At 38.8% G+C, this 22877-nt stretch overlaps 1 protein-coding gene across 1 annotated transcript in view; it reads left to right on the forward strand.

Annotated features, from left to right (window-relative positions):
- The window catches only part of igf1ra (insulin-like growth factor 1a receptor), a 101520-nt gene that overhangs the window by 54637 nt on the left and 24006 nt on the right, over positions 1 to 22877 (forward strand). The window contains exon 3 of the mRNA XM_084125230.1: positions 22141 to 22444. Coding sequence (XP_083981356.1) covers positions 22141 to 22444 — 304 coding nt within the window. The remainder of the gene's footprint in view (positions 1 to 22140; positions 22445 to 22877) is intronic.

Consider the following 22877-nt stretch of genomic DNA (forward strand, 5'->3'; position numbering starts at 1 on the left):
TTTGCCTTCAAGCTGCTGGTCTGATTTGTGTTTTGCAGCTTCCAAACACACACTGATATACTATGGAAAAAAAAGGTGGAATGGCATGTGCATGATTGTATTTATTTTTATGTAACTGAATATTTATTTTCTTATTTTAAATGTAGTCATATAAATAATTTTTTTTTTTTCAAAGACTTTCTTTTGTGGAACACAAAAGGAGATGTTTAGCCGAATGTCCAAGCAGCCGTCCCTATAGGGAAAAGAGAAGCGTGGACATACTGCCAAACATCATCTTTTGTCTTCGTTCAGGGTTGGAATGACATAAGGGGGATTAAACGATTAATTTCTGGCTAAAATACCCTTTAAGCAAGATCTGCTTGTCTGTGTTAGACAAATGTACACAGTGTAATCTGTCTTTGTAGTGCCAAAAGTTAGCATATTTCTCTCGATCAGTATCTTTGATTGATGGATCGCACTCGCGCTCTGGTAGCAGCATGTTGTTAGCAGGTCTCGTTTATGTGAGATGGATTGAACTGACATCGTTGATCCTGTTGTTCATTTGAATTTCTCTTTCACCACCTGTTTCTATTTCTATCATAACAAATGACTTACTGCTGATTGAAAACGACCAGTCCTATATATAAAAGAACAACTGACTCCACTGTACATATGCTTCGTGTGAGACTATCCGTTCATTGTTGAGCTGTTGTTGTTTATTGGCACCTGACGAGGATTTTTCACAAGGTGTGATTGCAGATGGTTTGTTTTCTTCACATGGCTTGGTGCCAGTGTAAACCATGATTCATTTGATCAATTGTGACTTCATTGTTTACTGTAGAAATTATAGTAAGCATTGACAAACGAGGCATTCATACAAAGCTCAACAATAATGATGACCTGGTGACCTGAGGCTCGTTCTGTGTTGTAACTATACGTCTTGCGTATGTTGGTATTGTTTTTATGCCTTACAAACATAAACCTTTGCTTTGTGATGCACTGAGGAGCAAAATTGTAATATCGCATAAACCATTTGCGAATAAAGCAGCGTTTCCATCCAGTGAGTCAAAGAGAAGAAAATCGTCACTTCCTGATAAACTGCCGGTAAATATCAATAAACCCGTTAGATTTCTTTCTGAGGCGGATGCCTGCTGTTTGGAAACGCAGTCGTGTAAGACTGTTCAGGGAGGTAATTATACTTAACCACTTTGATGGCAGACTTTGCTTAGGCATTTAAAAATGACCAAAACAACATTTCAGATGCTGTGCAACGAGATCGGTCTGCTGGCTAGTACAGTTATAGCGTCCCATCACACAAAGTCACATGATTTTTTTGATGCGCATCAAGGAATTTATTTGGTAAGTGCGTTTCCATAATAGTTTATGCGCATGTTTTCCCATTGGATAAAAAATGGATCCGACTCAAACGAGCGCTTTAATGTGCATTTTTTGAATTTATGTGCATCCTGCCGTTTCCATCCAGCAGTTTATTATGCAATATCCCAAAATGTGCATTAAAAAAAAATAGGTGAATGGAAACCTTGCTATTGTTAAGCTGGCTCACTTTTTGTCAGTTGAAATTGCAAAAATTATTTGTGAGGCATCGGGTAGATTTGGTTTAAAATTACAAATAAATTAATCATTTGTAAAACACATTTATTATTAATAATAAAAATGATATAAATAATTTAAATATATTTATCATGTTGATTTATCTAAATAAATAAATACATTTTCCAAAGAAATATATAATGTGTAAATATTATATTGTAAATAAAAAATTCAAATTTTTTTTTATTACAAAAATATAAATATTATTAATACATTTTAATATATATAAATATTTTTTAACATACATTATAAAAATATATTACTACTTATGATTTTTATTTTATTTTGTGGGGCTACTGAAAATATTGCCTGGCCAAGTCCAAATATGAGTTACTAGCTTGAAAAGATTCTGAAAAGTCCTTACTGTTGGGCCCTGGCACTGCAGTCATTGAAGACTTGTTTGATAGAATATAATCAACCTTTTTAGTTCTAACTCAAAGCCTGTCATTTAGCTCATATTTGACAAGGAGGGTTTAGGTGTGGTTATGCCAGTTGGATAATTTGTTGGAAAATTCAGCTGTGGTACCACTGACGAGCCAAGCCGTGGACAAAGACACGTGCTGCTGCTTGTGCTTTCAGGTAGTTCCCTGTATTCTATTAAGACAGACAGAGCCCTTTGTTTGTGTGTAGTTTCCACATGCACGCCCATCTGAAAATCAAAGGCGTCAGTATTTTTGCTGGTAGGATACATGAAGCTCGGTGTGAACAGAGCTGTGAATGAGTCCCGCCTCTTCTCTGTGCATTTTACAGAAACGTAAAGAATACAGGAAAATCCGTTTTCAGACACCCTATTAAAAGAGCTCTTGTAAGCGAGCTGTGTGTATGTATGGGTGTATGGATGTGTATGTGTATGTGTGTGCCTGTTCAGTTAAGCCATTGATTGCAAAGCATGAATGAATCTGTAGATGCTCCAGGCGGTGAGCAGTGTTCAGGCTTTCAACAGACTCCCAGAGGAGATGCTGGTCTGCTTTAAAGTGAGTGCGGATAAACAGTCACAGTAAGACACAAACATTCACACATGCTCTGATTTTCTGGTTTCATTTCACTATAGTAAGGCTGGGCGATAAAGCAAATAAATATAGTTTATATAGTATTTATGTGTGTAATTAAAAAAAAATAAAAAAAATAATATATATATATATATATATATATATATACACACACGCGCACACACACACGCACACACACACACACACACGCGCACACACACACGCACACACACACACACACACACTATGTAGTGTACACACATTATATAAACAAACTTTTGTTTAATGCGATCAATCGATTTTACAGCCCTAAATTGTACAGTGTATATGAATAAAATTAATACAAATTGAGTGATGAGGCAAATTAATCGCTGAATCATAATGTTTACATTTAGTCAGATTCGATCAAATAATTGAATCGATTCACAAAAATAAATTAAACTTACCAATTAATGTTTTTGGGTTGGGTTGGGGGGGTTGTGTTTGTCATAAATACCTCCGTGTCCTTCTGAGTCACAGGCTGTTTTCTTTACTACTTATTGTTAGTTTCTGTACAATGATACAGTCAGTGTAGTTGCCTGAAGCGTCGCTCTCGCGCTCCTTCTGTTTCTGAGATGCCAGAGAGAGTGTCTCTGGCCCCCGTCTGGTCGAACCCAGTACTGCTCCTGTCTCATCCAGCCGAGTGTGTGTGAGGTCTCAGTCTACAGGGAGACAAAGGGCATATTTTTCAGTTTGGAGGCCCTGCAGTGGGCTGGAGCTCAGTGGTGCTGCATTGCCTTGTCAGTGTCACAGTTGAGAGAGAGAAGGGAACCGGGGGCTGGGGTGAAGAGTGGGGGAGGGGGGGGGTCACTTCATGCTTTTTCAGTGCTCCTATGTTTCCCCTAGCTGTGTTCGTGGCACAACATTGCACAATGGGGGCTTTTGTTTGTTGGGGGGTGGAAGCGGAGGCTATTCTATTTCAATCATTTCTGGAAGTCCTGTGTTTGCGACGTGGTGGGGGCTTAATGCTTTCCTGTGGCTGTCTGTTGTTCCCTCTCTCTCCTTTTATTCAGTCTTTCTCTCTTTTTAGCCTCTCTCCATCTCTCTTGCTTCATCTCCCTTTCAGTCTTTATGTTGCTTCTCACTTGTCTGCCTCCTCATTGCCTTAAAGGGATAGTTCACCTAAAATTAAGAATCTGTCATCATTTACTCGGCCTCATGTTGTTCCAAACCTGTATGAGTTTCTTTATTCTACTAACACAGAATAGTAGTAATTTTGAAGACCGTGTTCGTCGCTCTACTACAATAAATGGGAACTGGAGCTTTCAAGCTTCAAAAACCCATAGCTCTGTACTGGCCTATTCAACTCTATATTCCAAGACTTGTCAAGTCATTCGATCAATTTATAAGTAACAGACTAACATTAAAGTCATTTTTCACTGAAACTCTTCGCCTTCAGTTGCTGTTAACAACTGCATTCAGATCATTGACTCGAGCCGAATCAGACTAAAGCGCAAATTATACTTTGGTTTTTACACCGAACGCATACATATCATTTGATGACAAAGTAGACCTTGTTCGCGGGCAGCCATTGAAGACCATAGGCTGGCATTATGCAAATTTGTTACATTGTTACGTAGGTATGTAACAGGAAGAAGACTGGAATTTGCTGACGACTTGTTTCGGCAGTTCAGAATCAATTCTTTCTTTTAGAAGACAATAATATTTTGTCATGCACTTTGATCTTTAAAACTTTGCAGACCTTTTACGTTCACAAACAGCTATATTGTACACTGCATGAAAGGTAATATTAAAAAAGCATAATAGGGGCTCTTTAACATAAGCGATTGTCAACGTGGGTGATTATTATTGCAGTCTTTTCCAGTTTATTTTAATTGTATGAAACAGCGGTCGGGGCCAGTGTTGCCATCTTGTGGAGCTACTAATTAATGCAATAAAATTTGATGCGCTAATGCGTAGTATGCTCGGTTAGAAAAAACGTTCTGTGCGCGTGTACTATGCTGATGATGAAATTTACGCAATTGTACGAAATTTGTACGCATGACTTGTGTAGACCACTTTTATGTGGTACTTTTGCTTCTGCTGGAAGCTTGAAACCTCCAGTCTCCATTTATTGGAAATGCAACGGAAAGAACGATGAGTTCAGCCTCCTTTTGTGTGACACCGAAGAGAGAAAGTCAAACACATTTTGAATGACATGAGGATGAGCAAATGCGACTGTATGTGTGCAGACTGGACACGAGACGACTAGTGCACTGAAGAGGTGAGTTGGCCATCTGCCCTGCTCTGCTTTCCCACCCCCTACGATCAGCCACGTGCTTCTAACCCCTTGATTCCTCCTGTCGTGCTTCGAGCACATTTCACCTCTTCCTTACGCAGAGCTCTCGCAAAAGCTCCCCCTTAATCTGACTAAGGGCTAATCTGTTTTGGGATGGGGGGGCCAGACGAGGCTTACAGCCACCAGACTGGCTGACTCACTCCATCAAACACCCGCCTTCCCTCCCTCCCTCCCTCCATCCATCCGTCTATCCATCATCCTGCCGGCGCTGCCAGACAAGAGACACCTGTCTGCTACAGAGATCAATGTTGCCAGCGGTGGAGGCCTGTCTAAATCAATGATCACCTCTCTCTTATCCTGTGCACGTCACACTGTAGTTATTGGTGTATTTAAATGATTTTGAATCTGTATCCTAGGATATGGTTTGATTTCTGCTGTTTTATTAAGTTAGCCTTTCAGTTTCACTTGTGGTTTATGGCCCCTGTACCGGCTCTGACATGAGAATGAGTGAGAAAGCGAGAGAGATATTGAGAGAGAGAAGTAAACAAACTCTGAAAAGAGGAGGTGAAAGAGGAGAATAGAATAATGATGTCACCGTCAGCCAATGAGAAGCGCGCACCATAGAGCATTTAAGGGCTGTCAGCTGTCCTTTTCCATCCTCATCACAGTACACACACAGTGACTATGTTTGGAATGGAATACTAACTGCACAATATAATCTACATGCTATTTAAAAATAAAATAAATAAATACAATTTAAAACTGTGGAACTGTAGCTATTATGCAGTGTTAACCATTTCAGACAAGTATGCTACATTATCACATCATTGCATAATATTACATGTTAGTAGTGTCTACAGTTATCATCCCGGGGATAAATAGTTATTTTGTGTAACGTTGCGCTACACAAGACAGAGGTTTGGAAAATGAATGGATGTTTTAACTTTGATCTGATCAAATGATAGTCAAATAGAGATGAAAAGTTTGCGGTCGCTAAGCTTACCAAGGCTGCATTTATTTGATCAAAAATACAGTTATAAAGTTCTATTTTGAATTGAAAATAACTATTTTAATATATTTTAACATGAATTTTCAGCATCATTGCTCCAGTTTTCAGTGTCACACGATCCTTCAGAAATCTGTACACAGTATCCACACTACAGCGCACACCGCAAAAATGTAGTATGTTAGCAGGCTAAATATTGCCATTCACTCATCTTCTCTCTTATTTTGATTCAGGCACTATTTTAAACTTTCTTTCTCATCAGTTAAAACCGTACTACAAGTAGAAGTGGCCATTGTCAGTGCTTATAACATCTGATTCCCCTGCAGGCAAAATCCCTAAAACTACATACCTAAATTATGAATTGTACGTTTGTTATTGAATGTTTGTTGTTTCAGATATTGAATCTTAAATGTTAAAGCTTGATTTAAAAATGTAATGGTGCAAACATGTATAAGCTGTCCCTTTGAGGAGATACATATTGACTGATGAGGACTGATAAGGATGTGATGAGCTGTTTTAATTAGAGGGATGTCAGTGCTTATAACATCTGATTCCCCTGCAGGCAAAATCCCTAAAACTACATACCTAAATTATGAATTGTACGTTTGTTATTGAATGTTTGTTGTTTCAGATATTGAATCTTAAATGTTAAAGCTTGATTTAAAAATGTAATGGTGCAAACATGTATAAGCTGTCCCTTTGAGGAGATACATATTGACTGATAAGAACTGATAAAGATGTGATGAGCTGTTTTAATTAGAGGGATGAGGTTTTGTTCTTTGTGTTCGGCAGATTCTGTGAGGGTTGACATACAGGCTGATTCATACAGACCATAAACACTACCTTTTTTCACACTCAGCTGCACATGTGTAACTGCATTGCCTTATTTAGCCGTGAAGTTAATGAGGACAATCTATTACGAGGCTCATTGTTTACCACAGTAAAACAGCTGCTTAGTGTAATCAAATCTTTTTAATCCCAACTGTAAGCCTTATGGTGTAGTTCACAGTCCTCCGTAACAACAGGGGGCAATAACAGAGTATTGCGATCACAGCTTCCCTGCTGTTTACATTGGTTTGTATGCGGATGAATCTTACATAATCAATAGTCATAGCCCATAATCAAAAGGGAAAAAAGGAATTACATTTTGCATAGCATTGTGATTTAAAATTCATGTCAATTCATTACTCTCCTCTTATTTGTATCACCATACTGCAAAAATCTTTACAATCATTTCTATAATATTGACTTTTTCAAATATAAGTATTCATGCATCATGGTAGTTTAGTACTGCCTTCTGTTCTGATAAAAAATAAAATAAAAAAAACAATAATTTGCACCAAAAAAAATCTAAATGGCTTTGTCTTCTACATCCAAAGATAAATTCTCTTCTTCTGATTTTTAGGTGAAATATGACCTTGACATATCGTCATGAATGGTGCCAAAGTTGTCATTCAAATAATTTTAGCCCTAACCAGAGATAACTTTTGGACTTTTATACACTCATAATAAGCACTTTTATCTTTTTCTACCTTTATCTTTGATATTATAGTGTCTGTGACATGAACTCGGATAACGTTTCGGTGTAATGAAAGTTTGTTACGCGGTGAAGTAAGATCGCTGTGTCGGCTTTCAAGTGAAATTGGGCCTGTGGCGTTTTGGCTCTGGGTTTAAACCTGTGGTTCTGTGTCCCACTTATCAATAAAGACAGAATCTCATCAGTCCATTTCACATGAAAGCACAGAAAAACAAAGCTCTGAAAGGAAGAGGGGAGGTCGGGCTTGCTCAGCTCACTAAAGCCAGCTGCTGCCTCTGAGGGTGATTGTGCCGCGGGTCTTGTCCCTCTCTGAGAACAAAAACGGGCCACACACACAACCTCTCTGCTCCTCTCCCAAAATAAATAAAGGAGCAGAGGAGTCTGTATATATGTGTGTGTGGTGCCAGATGATGAATAAGTAGCCACCAGTCGCCCTCTTGAAGTCGGGGACGCTAGCCAGAGCAGCAGCAGTGGCACGCACGCTATGCAACGACCCAAAACTAGACAGAGAAATGTAGCAGTCTGTCAGCATGGTTTTCGTGACAAAAAAAAAAAATGAGACTGCAATATTCGTTTTGTTTGTGTTCACGGTTCACACACATTTTGCTTATTTTATTGTAAATTAAGACTAACAAACAAAAAGTATTGCTTCAAAAACAAATTTGTGGTGGAGTTGGCTGTTTCAGAGAGGTTACAAATGGCAAGCTAGCTTTGAAAGCATACGATCCCACCCTCCCTTCAGAGCCACGCCTCCTCCAAAACACATGAACACCCTCAGTCTGAGCAGAGTCTGCAAAGCGTCACGAGAGACTGCGGTAAATTACATCGCATATAACATAACAATAATAATGAACGTAAATAACTTAAAGAGCTCGGACTTGTACCACCTGACTGCTGCAGTAAGTAAATAGTATATCTTTTAATAATATCAGCCAATTATTGGTTATTGTTTCTGAAATTAGTTGAATACAAAGCTGAAAAGGAGTAGCATTAAAATTAAAACAAATTTGAAAATGCAAAACAATACCAACCTTATAAAATCTCAACTTTTAAAAAATAGTTTTCATATTCCCCCATGCTTGCGCACATTACATGCACTCTGACATGCACAAACCATTTAACGCAATTTGAAAATTTGCTATCACCATCTGTCAGATTAGCAGGTCGCTAATGACCTTGTCAGTTTTTGAGGGTAGAGCTGCTGCATCATTTAATCTAGGTTCAAGGAAGAGCCCGGTATATGACTGCTGCCAACATTCGCTTTAAATGTCAGGCCAAATATTTATGCGCTCAACGCTGGATTACTGTCTCCTTCAAGTAAACATAAAATGTAGATGTGGCGTTTTGACTCCAGATGTTGTGCTAGTAAAGTGTGTGTGTTCGCCATGCTAGGATGAAGAGTGTGCCAGCGCTATTGAAGTTGTTCCGCAGCGCTATTGATGACTGTCCGCAGAAACAGGGCTTGACAGAAGCGATCCGTTGAACTCAAAGACTCCTGATTGAGCCTGAAAGGAGACAAGACTCTTGCTGTGACTGCACATGAGAGAGAGAGTGTGTGTGTGTGCCTCTTAAAGAAATAGTTTACACACTAATAAAAATCCTGTCATTTATTTACCTTCATGTAGGGGTGGGCGATATAACCAAATTCTTATTTCACGATATGAGAAATTTTATTTCATGATAATGATATACAGTGAGGAAAATAAGTATTTGAACACCCTGCTATTTTGCAAATTCTCCCACTTAGAAATCATGGAGGGGTCTGAAATTGTCATCGTAGGTGCATGTCCACTGTCAGAGACATAATCTAAAAAAAAAAAATCCAGAAATCACAATGTATGATTTTTTAACTATTTATTTGTATGATACAGCTGCAAATAAGTATTTGAACACCTGAGAAAATCAATGTTAATATTTGGTACAGTAGCCTTTGTTTGCAGAGGTCAAACGTTTCCTGTAGTTTTTCACCAGGTTTGCACACAATGCAGGAGGGATTTTGGCCCACTCCTCCACACAGATCTTCTCTAGATCAGTCAGGTTTCTGGGCTGTCGCTGAGAAACACGGAGTTTGAGCTCCCTCCAAAGATTCTCTATTGGGTTTAGGTCTGGAGACTGGCTAGGCCACGCCAGAACCTTGATATGCTTCTTACAGAGCCACTCCTTGGTTATCCTGGTTGTGTGCTTCGGGTCATTGTCATGTTGGAAGACCCAGCCTCGACCCATCTTCAATGCTCTAACTGAGGGAAGGAGGTTGTTCCCCAAAATCTCGCAATACATGGCCCCGGTCATCCTCTCCTTAATACAGTGCAGTCGCCCTGTCCCATGTGCAGAAAAACACCCCCAAAGCATGATGCTACCACCCCCATGCTTCACAGTAGGGATGGTGTTCTTGGGATGGTACTCATCATTCTTCTTCCTCCAAACACGTTTAGTGGAATTATGACCAAAAAGTTCTATTTTAGTCTCATCTGACCACATGACTTTCTCCCATGACTCCTCTGGATCATCCAAATGGTCATTGGCAAACTTAAGACGGGCCTTGACATGTGCTGGTTTAAGCAGGGGAACCTTCCGTGCCATGCATGATTTCAAACCATGACGTCTTAGTGTATTACCAACAGTAACCTTGGAAACGGTGGTCCCAGCTCTTTTCAGGTCATTGACCAGCTCCTCCCGTGTAGTTCTGGGCTGATTTCTCACCTTTCTTAGGATCATTGAGACCCCACGAGGTGAGATCTTGCATGGAGTCCCAGTCCGAGGGAGATTGACAGTCATGTTTAGCTTCTTCCATTTTCTAATGATTGCTCCAACAGTGGACCTTTTTTCACCAAGCTGCTTGGCAATTTCCCCGTAGCCCTTTCCAGCCTTGTGGAGGTGTACAATTTTGTCTCTAGTGTCTTTGGACAGCTCTTTGGTCTTGGCCATGTTAGTAGTTGGATTCTTACTGATTGTATGGGGTGGACAGGTGTCTTTATGCAGCTAACGACCTCAAACAGGTGCATCTAATTTAGGATAATAAATGGAGTGGAGGTGGACATTTTAAAGGCAGACTAACAGGTCTTTGAGGGTCAGAATTCTAGCTGATAGACAGGTGTTCAAATACTTATTTGCAGCTGTATCATACAAATAAATAGTTAAAAAATCATATATTGTGATTTCTGGATTTTTTTTTTTAGATTATGTCTCTCACAGTGGACATGCACCTACGATGACAATTTCAGACCCCTCCATGATTTCCAAGTGGGAGAACTTGCAAAATAGCAGGGTGTTCAAATACTTATTTTCCTCACTGTATATCACAATATAGTTATTACGTGTTATTTTAGCTAATTTCTGTTTTTAAAAATAAGAAAAAAGAAACAAATTGCAAACAATAGGACAAATACAGTAAAACAAAAATATGGAAAAAAATGAATTAAACAGATTGTTTATTTAAGTAATGTTTATTTAACATGTAGTAAGAATTAGTAAAAAAATGTAATAATCAAATAGTCTTCACTGTATGACTTAAATCAAGAAGAGCAAGTTATTTTCTCATTTGTTTGATTCGCATTAATGAGCAGCAGGTGGGTATATTAGGCTGCTGTCACTTTAAGACAAAACACATGGATCCTTATACTGATACACATCCGGTTTCACTTGACATAACCAGCTGTGTTTACATGAATACTCCTCACAATGGGAATTTTGACATAATTGCGTATGTATTCGACCATTGAAGTGCAATAAGACGTGAAAGAGAACTGAATTCTCGATCGCATGCTGAGAGACGCGGCTTTCTGTGCATGCGATTACTCTGTGCGTCAATTCTTTTTCACTGCTTATTGTGCTTAATAACACTTTTTATCATTGAGCACTTCCAAATTGGTGTTCTGAGAGGCAGCTTGCTGTGTGCGCAGCTATATATTTACATACTGGGATATACACAATATAGCAAAATCTCTAATGATAGACATTTTATACTGTGGGAACGATATATGTATCGTCAGACCGTCCTGCCCTATCCTCATGTTGTTACAAACCTGAACAGCGGCGGTTTCTTCATTAGGGTGATCGGGCGACGCACCACCAAAGTGTGAAAGGGACTTTTTCAATCACAATCTCATTACAACCACAGAGTTACGCTAGCAGTCACTCACTGTTGTTCTGCCTCTGGATATAGTCCAATCAGCGCCAAGTCACGTTCTGTGGAGTACCGCCTCTTTTTGGGCGATTTCACTATGGCCGAAAATCGCCCAGAGTGTTCCCACAGACTTACATTCAAAGATTTTTTTTTTCGAACTGCAGGCACTGCAATGCATTATCTATGGGTTCCGGGAGGAACGTGCTTTCGTCATCATACGTAAACTTCACTTGTGCAGCGATTGGTGGAAACAAATATACCTCTAATAATATTTAGCCTTAAGCTGAAGTGACATCCAATAATTTCACGGACATATTCTCCATCTGTAAATGTTAGAAAGTCAATATTTCCAGTTTGCTGTCATGAGTGGGCGAGCTTTCTGCAAGCTAAACTTCCGTGAACGAGCGCCGCCGTGTGCATGCGCGCCGAACAGACGGAGCGCAATAGAATAGGAGTGCAATTATTCTGACTAAAATATACATTAGCACTAAATTATAAATATATTTAGCTAAAATATTTGTTGTTGAATATTTGTTGTTGTTGGTGAACATAAATGTGCTAGAGAATTTCAAACCTACATGTGTATTTTTATGATATTAGCTTTGTTTTTATTTTTTATTTTTTATTTTAAGTTTAGTAAATTTTTAGATTGTAATGTTGCAATGTTAGAATGTAATGTGATTTGACCCCTTTTTTGGATAGACTGCAGATAGACAGCAAGGTTACACTATGTTTGTTTTTATAACCTTCAATATGAACATCGTTTGTAGGACAATATTGATCAGGATATTAAATATTTTTTTAAAAAAATTAAATTTTAATTCAAATAGAAAAATAATAATTAAATACTCATACATATATGAGTACCATGAGTTCATATTATACCATACATCGCCATTTAGCCCAAAAATTCAGATTTATTTGGCAATTGGCTATTTCCCAACCCTACCGGCTGAAGTTTTAGCTAAACTTTAAGCTAATGATAGCTACATTATTATCACTGTTAAATTGTTATTTAACAATTAGCCTACATTCAGTCCTGGATTAATAATTCAGTTTGTTGCACCCCCCCCAAATTTTTTTAGCACCAGCCGCCACTGGACCTGAATGATTTACTTTTGTCCATAGAACACAAAATCAGAAGTGTATCAGAATGTTCGCCCTGCTCTTTTCCATACAATGAAAGTGGATAGTGACCAAATGGAGTAACAGGTTTAATGTTCACAGGTGATTCCGCATTTTGCAGTTTAATATTTGCGCACACCCATAGCAGGTATTTTACTACGAATAAAGTGTGTGTTGTGTGTTTTCAGTGAAGTAGGTGTGTGCGTTTCTGATGAGAGTGTGTTGATTTGTGAAGTGAGTCTGTGGCTCCGGGACAGCAGTGGGGTATTTTCTAACCCCCCATCATCCAGGCAGCGAGCAGGCGCAGGGCTGCCAGGAAACACAGCACATTTAATGAAGCAGATCTGGGAAGCCAAGTATTTTTAGCAAACTCTTGCGCTGAGAGGAAACACCTCCAAAAGCAGTGGAAAACCAAAATAAAACTACTTCTCCCCCTCTTTCTGAATCAGCCAGACTGTGGTGGCCCATGTCTGTTCGATTTTTGAGAACTGCCTGGCTTGTAGGAGCCTAGCGTGACGCTGGCACTGAACACAGTCTGGGTGTGTGTTTGTATAAAACTACATAAACTAGAGCTGTACTTAAAGAGAGATTGGCTGTCTGGGTAAGTCCAAAGGGTATTTTATTTTCAAATTTGTTTTCAAATTATTTATTACTTATATTTATATTTTTTATAAATATTTTTTTTAATGTAGATCTAACACAAAATACATGTTAATTTTGATTGTCTTAAAATTTTTACTTTTCACTCCTTGTTATAGACCTTATTCAGAGCAGCGTCATGACAGGTATGAAAGCGAGGCTGTGAGGGAAAGACTTACAGTGTTTTCAATGGCATCCGCTGTAAAAAGCTGTATAAAGTTCCTAGATCACTTATTTTCCACAGCTCATGTTGTCTGGAGTTTTTTGGAAAGATATTTTTGCAGTGCCTTGAACTGCCACCTTATAGCGGTGGAGGGGTACCCGAATGATCCTAGGAGCTATGTTGTCCGGGGCTATATGCCCCTGGTAGCGTCTCCCAAGGCAAACAGGTCCTAACATTTTTGCAGTGTTTCGTCAGCAGAACAATCCAAAAACACATTAAATAACAGTACAACCCACTGAAGAAATGTATGTCTATCCCTCACAGCTTCGCTTTCATTCCCGTTAAAAATCCAAGATGGCGCTGCTGTGAATAAGGTCTATGTAGACCTAATACAATTTTTTTTTTTTTTTTTTTGATGCAAAAATATATACTTTTCTAGTTGTCTCAGACATTTTGGCCCTATTGTTAAGTCTTATTAAATCCTTTGTGTTGTGTTGCCCATGTTGTGTTTAAGTAGTCAGTCGTCATGGTGAAAATGAAAGCTTTGCTTTGTCATAAGAGGCAGGTCTTTTCCATAGCAAATTTTCGCCCTCCCTCACACACATTATTCCTCTTTCTTTTTTTTTTCTTTTTTCTGAAGGTGAACGAGTGCATGTTGTTTGTGTAAGCTAGATGGCGGGAGAGAGAATGTTGGGATTGCCATGTTACTTCAATACAGACGGATTATTTCCCACATTTCTTCAAACCCAGGGATATTAAGAGTCGCACACATCTTATTTTGTCTGTGCCATAAACATATGGCACCAAACTCCAGTGACCTGTTTGCAGAGGCAGGTGTGCGTCTTATTGGTTTTCCCTGCCTAGGTCATGAGCCTTGTGGGATTGAGTGGAGGAAACATCCATCTCTCTATGTGTACTGTTGTGGTTATGCCGAGTGTCTAGAATGATCCCAAGCGGGATTGTGTTTCCGGATAAGGATGTGGCTTGATGGAGCCAGGGGTCCGACCGCAGGTCTGCTTAGGGTCCTGTGCCAGTGGAGAGTATGGCTAACAGTCTGCTGTTCAGAGAGCTGTCAGTGGTAACCTGAGAGTGCTTGAGTGCACATGCTTACACACACGTAAGCACTCGAGGGGATTTGCACATACATGGGCGCAATCATACTCCATATATTGGACATTGCTGTCGCGTTTATACATGCCTTTGTAAGGTTTTTTTTTTTTTAAGTATTCCATTATGTTAAAAGCATCTCTAAATTTCTTATTTTTGATAAATCTGATAGTTCCTGTGATCTATCAGCTTATAAATCTTTCATAACCGAACAGAAGCATCTTAAAAAACAAACAATGATGACACAACAATGGGTTATATTACTTAGTATAAAGTAAAATAAAAGTCCAAAACAAAAGTAAAAACAACATTTAGCTGCTTTTCAAAGTTGAACACAATCTTTTCCTATTGTTTTTTAAAATATTAATAATGAATTATTATAATAATAATTATTGTTCTTTTATAATTATTAAATATAAGTGGTTAAAATTAACAAAAAACTAAATTAAGTAAAAGTGAAGTAATTAAGTAAAAGTAAAAACAACTAAAAAACTGAAAATATTATATTTTTTAAATATTATTTATAAGTAATTATTTTTAATTATAATTAATAAATATTCTAATTGGTTATAATTCACACAAAATAACATACCATAAATATTTTTTTGTAGAAAAGTCATTATTTTTTTCCCCTAAATATATATATTTGTATCATTATCCATTATGCAATATGTTTGTCTAAATCTTAAAAACACTAGTCACTTTTGTTCGATGTTTAGTCTTTCATTTCATCAAACAAGCACAGTTCAGCTGTTGGCTGGCTGGAAAAAGTGCATATGTAATTATGATGGTTACAACACCCCCCTCGCTCTCCCGGCACTAGGGAGGACTTGTTTACCACTTTTCTACTTCAGTCAATGACATGCCAATCATTGTGGACCTCCCACTCTGGTCTCCAATTGGTCCAACTCCTAGTCCCCGCCCCTTCAGCACTTACTATCAAAACAGAATGAGGTAGTATGGTGTGCTAGTGCAAACATCAGGCTTTAATCATGACTGTTATAGTTATAATTATTACTTATAACAACAATGATTGGATTGTTTGGATATTATATCCAAATATATATCATATTATTATAATATTATATCATATTATATTATACAAGGAACTACTGTTATTTACAGTTAATTCTATTTCTCTCTGCAATCAAACAAGGTGTTCTGTCAAATTTGTTGTCAGCATTTACTCACACTAATTTCGTTACAAATCCATAAGAACAAAGAGGCAAAAATGAAGATACTTTTAATATTCTCATTATTTTTGTCCATCCATCCATGAAAGTTATGTTATCAGCATGTAAAAAAAAAAAGTACTTAAACGCATTGTAAATGTAGTCCATATTAATGAGGTTGAGTAAATCATGCATCAAAATTAGCATTACTTAGTGTTATATAGTATTAATCTCAATCTAGATGTGGATATTGAAATGAACGCTTGCAGACTATGGCACCTCAGCCTATCTAAACATCTAAACCATCTGCAACTTGCATGATTTAAAAATGACTGTTAATAAAGATGCAAGTCTGTGAATCTTTTATTGCAAAATGCGTAACATGCATGATCCCAGACACGTTTGTTGCCTTAGTCAGGGCGTCTGTCTGCATTTTTGTGCTCTCCCTCAGTGGATTTGTTTTTCACCATAGAGGGGACATTCGGTAGTCTGCCTGCACTGGGGCCTCTCGCTGGGTCACGTTATCCCAAATCTAAGATTACAAACATCTCTCGGCGATCCATGCCTGCGTGTACGTCATGTCTGCTTCAGCAAAAGAAGCGAGATGATCTTCCAGATGCATGTATCTGTCATTTAGGCATACAGCATGATGAGTTCGGCTTCAGTGCTGCGTTCGAGTGTTGTGGAATTCAAGACGAGTTAGCCTTTTTTTTCTTCTCATGCGCATGTGCTGTAGCAGAGTGACGCACAAGCATTTTTTATTCCCTCAGTGCCCTGAAATGTGTTTTTGTGGCTGGTGCCGAGCCCAAGAGGATTAACATTCTGCTCTGAGATTACCCGTTTTGAACATTCTAGTTATTCTTCACATAGCCCACTGAGTTAAGACCCTAAGACAGAACGGCATCCAAGTGTGTCAGTGGTTTCGTCCAGGGATAATAACACTGTTTTTACCGCATTCCTCTTAAAAGATTGCGTCAATCCAGAAGATATTGCGCTTATTAACCTTTTATATAATCAGCCCGTGTCATTTCAGCTGCTGCTCAGGACGTCTGTGTGCTGTTCTTCTCATCGTAGCGGTTTGGTCTATGTGGTCTGAGCGTTCGGCTTTCACAGACAGAGAGGAGAAGGGAGGGCTGGTCAGCAAGCGGTTCTCTCCCTCATGACTGCTCAAAGGAGCAGACAGGGTCAGTCACATCAGGACCGTCACGCCACAGGGCGTTGCGCAAGTTTGACTGTTTCGCTAAACAGGCCAGATAATGTGTAATCTTTACGTTTAGCGAGTTGTTTCTGTGGTATTAAATGCTTTTGTTTTTTGATCTACTATCAACTTGTTAGGTAATGCACTATTTTTGTGAAGTAGTGGAAACCCACCAAGCTGAAGTAGTGTATGTGAACTATAAATAAAAGGCCATATCATTGGTTTACCACGAGAAAATGAGGTAATGTACTGATTGTGATGCTGTGTTTTTGTTTTTATCCTCATTCATTCTTCAGTCAGCCATAACAGTCTTCCTTTCCAGCAGAAGGCATGCATGTCTGAAATATTTCCTCACTGAGGAATCGCTGTAGGTGTGGGATGGAAGAGCAGTTTGCTTGGAGTGCCCCCTTTTGGTGGCATTCCAAATAATGAATAACTTCCTGCTTCCACTCACTACGACTGTGTATGTAAAAGGATTAGAGAGCACCAGCGAGCCAGGAATGCTTATGTTTAGGCTTTTTCGCTTGAGCATAATTCAATTCTCAGGTAGTTAGAGGACGATGAGATATTTAAGGAAACGTGAACGAGTCGGTTAGGTTTGGAATTAGAGCTGGAAAGTGTGCTGCTATTAATAGTCCATAAAAGGGCCATGTGGCTATTTAAGGAAATGCAGTTCTCATTTACAGCTTTACAGCTATGCCTGTTTTTTTTTTGTGTGTGTGTGACGTATGATAGAATATTCCTAATACTAGATTTATAGGATTATGTCTTAAAAGTTGAGCAGTTTTTTGTCTTCAGTAAACACAGATTATTGTGTAGTTTGATGAGACGATACCGTCTAACTTGCATATGGACGCACGCAAAGTTTTTGACTTTCACACAAAGTCGTGATGAAATGTAGGGACAGATCTTTTCTTCTGTATTGTGACATTATAGAAAAATAAAACACTGTTGGGTGTGTTCTTGGTTCCATGCATCGGTTGTTGATTGGATTTTGAGATGTGAGCGCTGCTTGCAGTCATTTGTGGAGGGACGGGGTTTAAGTGGAATAAAAAAATTAAACACATGGATGAATAATTCATAAAAAGATCTATAACATGCACATAGTCACATTTGCAACCATTTCAGTCACAGTCTCGAGCCCTGCATTACCCTGAATGGATTCCCGTGGAATCTTATTGGTTCACAATTTTGCTTCTCATAACTGTCTATTAAACATGAAATATCTTCTGTATCTGTGATTGGGTCATGCAGTGCAGCAGTTTGGTGTTTTGCATGTGGCTAATGGTTGTTTTGGGAGGTTTTTACAATTGTTTGTTGTTTTTCTCTCACTAAACTTAGGAATTAAACTAAGGAATGTTCTAGTAATTTCTGCAGGGTGGCTTATGATGTGGCAGAATGTGCTGAAGAATGCTAAGCATCTCAACTGGCTGGAGTAGGAAAAGTGTCTCCACCCAGTCCAATTAAGTCCTTGCTGATGTTTGTTTCACCGTGGAGAGTCGAGAGTGTGTAAAATCACGTCCCAGTGCTGTGGGATCTCCTCATTGAAACTCTTTTCATTTGTAAGCCAATTGGCAACTAAGTAAACATACACTGTGATGGGAGTGAGGACAGATGCGGTAAGATTAGCATGTCTCTGAGAGGCTTTTGTAGTAAAAATACAAACAAAAAAGAAAGTGTCCTTATGTGGTGGGAGTAGTGAAGGTCAGGTTGTGCAGAGGGGACATGTTTTCGCAGGCTAAATCTAGTTATTTCAATAGGAATCCCTGCAATCTGTAATTTCGCATGAGGGCGAAGGTTTTTCCCATGCAGATTTCGCAACAAGTTGGTCACGCAAATTCACAGCATTGACCAACAGAACAGTTACTTCTGTGTGAGCTGTGCTTCATACATTGCTATACTGTTGACAATAGACAATGGACCTTTTTTGTCCATGAAATTTCACCAAAATGTCGCTAATGTGGCAGCAACTTTACTGCCAGTTTTGCGCCATAGCTGTACCTCGGGGAGAAAATGCAGTGGTGGATTTCTACCAGAGTAGGCGGCATGCAATAAGCATCAGGTGCGTCTCATTGAGCGCTGTGTGCGCCGTGCCTCTCCTCTTGACCCACCCGCTCTTGTCATGAGCCGGGACGTAGGCCAGCCGGTAGGGCTAGGATGTTGATGATTTGAAGGGATGTATAAGCTCAATCCTCTGAAATCCTGCTCGCACCAACTAAATGTGTGTCATGAGCAGTATTCATTTCACAAATAAACAAAACTGTTATAATTCTCCTGTAATGTCGTACTGCATGATGTGAGATCATAAATAAAAGGGGAAAATCCCATGTAGTAGATGTTTCTTTGGCTGTACCCTCTGAGCCTGCTGCTAGGCGGAGTGCCAGGAGACTGTTGCCGGGCGACCAGAAGTGCTGTGCCATGCGGCTTAGTTGCCTCCTCATTTTGAGCTGATGCCTCTGGCTGCCTAGTTAGTGCTTGGAGTCCCACCTCGGGTGGCAACCCACCCATGCAGACCTTTCAAGGGTATCTGCACATATGCTTTTCCTAGAACTGCCATCAAATTCCAAGTTCCCATTAAAAAAAGGCTAAAATGTGAGGTTTATCACTTAATAAACTTGTTTAAATAATTTTTTCTGGTTTTTGGTTTTGGATGTTACCATAGATGTTGGAATTGGTTCAAAACCACGGTGTTACCTGTAGTTTTTTTTCTCTTTTTTTTCTAAACAATTTCTACTGCTGATTCTAATATTTTGAAGAATTTAAAGAGAATCAAAGTGTGTTTTTTTTTTTTTTTTTTTTTTTTATAATTAAATGCAATGTATCTAAAAAAATAATAATAATAATTATATATATATATATATATATATATATATATATATATATATATTATTATTATATATTTTTTTTTACCTGTCCTGAGTTTGCCGGTATGAGTACCTAACATTGTTTTCAAGAGGTGTGTAATTACTTTTCAACACAACCAGACTATTTTGGATGATTTTTTACATTGCAGAACAATATAACGTGCAAAATTTGGGTTATTTTGATTTTGGCCAGTAAGCAACCCAGAACACCTTAGCAATGTCCTGGCAACCACCTAGCAACTATCCACAACACCGTAGCAATTGTTACTTGACTGTTGTTTAGAGTCAAACTATCAGCTCTCCTCTCCTCTTGTGCTTTTCCCACCCTTTCTCTCTCTGTCTTATATTACCAACAGTCTCCCATTGCTCGCTCAACGTAAGTTATTCCATTGGAATGCTTATTGATCCCACATATGTCAACAGTGTGCAAGGATCCCTTGACTCTCCTTTGCAAACAAGTGTGTACAATATGGCTTGTTGAAAACTTCATTTAAACCACTCTCCTATTTTTCATCCTTTTTTTTTTTTTTTTTGCACTGCATAAAAGTGACTTTCTCACGCTTTTAACAGATGCTGGTCTCTCATGGAAGTAGGCATATGGAGCATTTGGGGTTACATCATGATGTCAGTAACCTTTCCACAATGGAACTGATTTTTGATTTTTGTTTGTCAAGAACTGATTACAGAGAGCCTCCAAACAGACCCGTTTGTTTGTATGAAACTACAGTTCAAAGGCATTGTTTGAAAGGACAATGAACATGTTAAGACTAAATGTAGACAAAATTACAAGGATTTCAATAAAAACATTGTTTATGCCATGTACAATACCTCTGAACGTCAATCAATCAGTCTTGTTTTACTTTCCTGGGCATAATGCATTGCTGTGTGTTGCATGTGCAAAGAATTATTATGCTATCAGTCACAAGTTACATTTTAGACACAATATTGGCAATTACTCTGTCTATTTTTGTTCACCCTAATAGTTCAAAACAAAGTAAAAAAAAAATCAACCGTTGCATCTCCGAACAACGCACATAAGTTACATTTCATTTCTGAATGAATCAGTTCCAAAACAATTGGCTGGGTGAATGATTCACTGACTCACTCAGTGTGTTTGAATGAATCAGTTGTGAATGAATCAAAAATGATAACAATGCAGTAAACTATAACTGTGTAAAAAAACAAACAAAAGAAAAACAGCCATCTTATAGCTACAAGTATTATGCAGTTACATGTCAAAATAACTGTAATATCATACACCATGTGTGGGATGGAAGTAAATAAAAAAAGCGCAATCTGTTGTAATGTCACAATCATGTTGCATTGTGGTCTATGGATCTGCCTGAAGTACATTGAGTAGACTCGCTCCCTCAGTCAAAATTGAGGGGTCGAGGGTCTGTCCTAATAAAATTTCCTCGTCCACTTGACGACGTTGAACTCACTTCAAAATGTAAGTGCGAGGTAAAGTGCTTAGGGAAGTTCGTGAGTGTCTAAAAGTGAAGTTAAACAGTCACAATCACTTATTGGCTGTGACACTTATTGCCACCTACTGGCATAAGGATGGAACATACAGAAAGAGTCCAACACACTAATGCATAAACTGACAGTCTACACAGGCAAGCAGAGAGATACAAACTCTGAAAAGTCCTAATGCTGTTGGACTGTATATCAGCACTCTTGGAACGCTGCACCGTCAATCAAATCTAAGAACTGTTGTATAACTGTTAGCTGGTGTTTCTCATTATGACACATTCCAGCTCAGTTAAAGCCCACCACAGATGGACCGTGGCTTCTCGTTGGGCCCGGCCTCACTAGATGCTTCCCAAGCTAATAGTCCAAACTGCGGTCCATCTGCTAGCTAGACTTTTTGGCTTCATTTCTTGCTCTGCTCTTCCCTCTCCCCCTCCTCCCTATCCTCTAAATTCCCTCAACAGTATCTAACAGTAATAATATTTAGCTGTAATGAATCCAGAGCTGCAGTTTACTAACAAGGCTGGCACACAGCAACGCCAGGCCCTGCATCCTGACTTCACAGAGGGCGTCCTCCTCCTCCGTGCCCCGTTTCATAGCCGACCTCAGCCATTTTTGTTTTACAGTTAACTAATCTTAATGCTAGCTCCCCTCTTACTCCAGAACACACGCAGAGACACATACAGAGATTAATAAATCACACACAGGAGAATAAATGTTCTTTTAAGCCTCAGAAGAACCTCTCGAATGTTTTTAACTCCAGAAAACACGTTCAATTGATTTACAATGTTGCCTTTTATATTACTATTTATAAACTCACTCTTCTTCTTTGTAACCGCAACTGACATTTTTCTCTATATTTATGCTTTTCTTTTCCAGTGTGCCCAAAGATGTGTGAGAAGAGGGCATGCACGGATGATGGCAAGTGCTGTCACCCCCAGTGCCTGGGCAGCTGCACTGAACCACACAATGATAAGGCATGTGCCGCCTGCCAGCATTACTTTCACGAGGACCGCTGCGTTGAGGCCTGCCCACCGGGCACCTACAAGTTTGAAGGCTGGCGCTGCATCACCATGGACATGTGTGCCCGTGTTCACCTACCCAGCGAGGTCGACTTCGTCATCCACAACGGAGAATGTATGCCAGAATGCCCGCCCGGATTCACCCGAAATGACACTGAGAGGTACGCTGCCAGAGCTGGATGTAGGGTTGACTCATTAGACTCCAGTGCCAAGAGTGTGTCTTTATGCTTCTGCAGTGTTATTAAATTAAAACTATTAAAAGCCAATCATTTAAATAAAGCTGAAATAAAATAGAAATATTAGATGAAAAACTTGAAAAAACTAAAGGTTCCTCTGGCAATTAACTGAATTAAATCTAATTAAAGTTGAAACAAAATAAATATAGAATTTAAAAACGAAAACTAGAATGACAAAAGTTTGTGTACCTTCTTGAGATTTTGATTTTCAACTTAAAAATAGAGAAATGATAAACTTTTTTTTTTAAAATTTTTTTAATGGAACGGCAAATCGAGAATTAAGCTTTTGTATTTTTTTTTTCATGGGTAAAATTTTTGTTTCTTCTTCAATATTTGCTTCTGCTTTAACAGGCTGTGC

This window comes from Abramis brama (genome assembly GCF_963993115.1).
Source record: "Abramis brama genome assembly, chromosome: 9".
NCBI lineage: Eukaryota > Metazoa > Chordata > Actinopteri > Cypriniformes > Leuciscidae > Abramis > Abramis brama.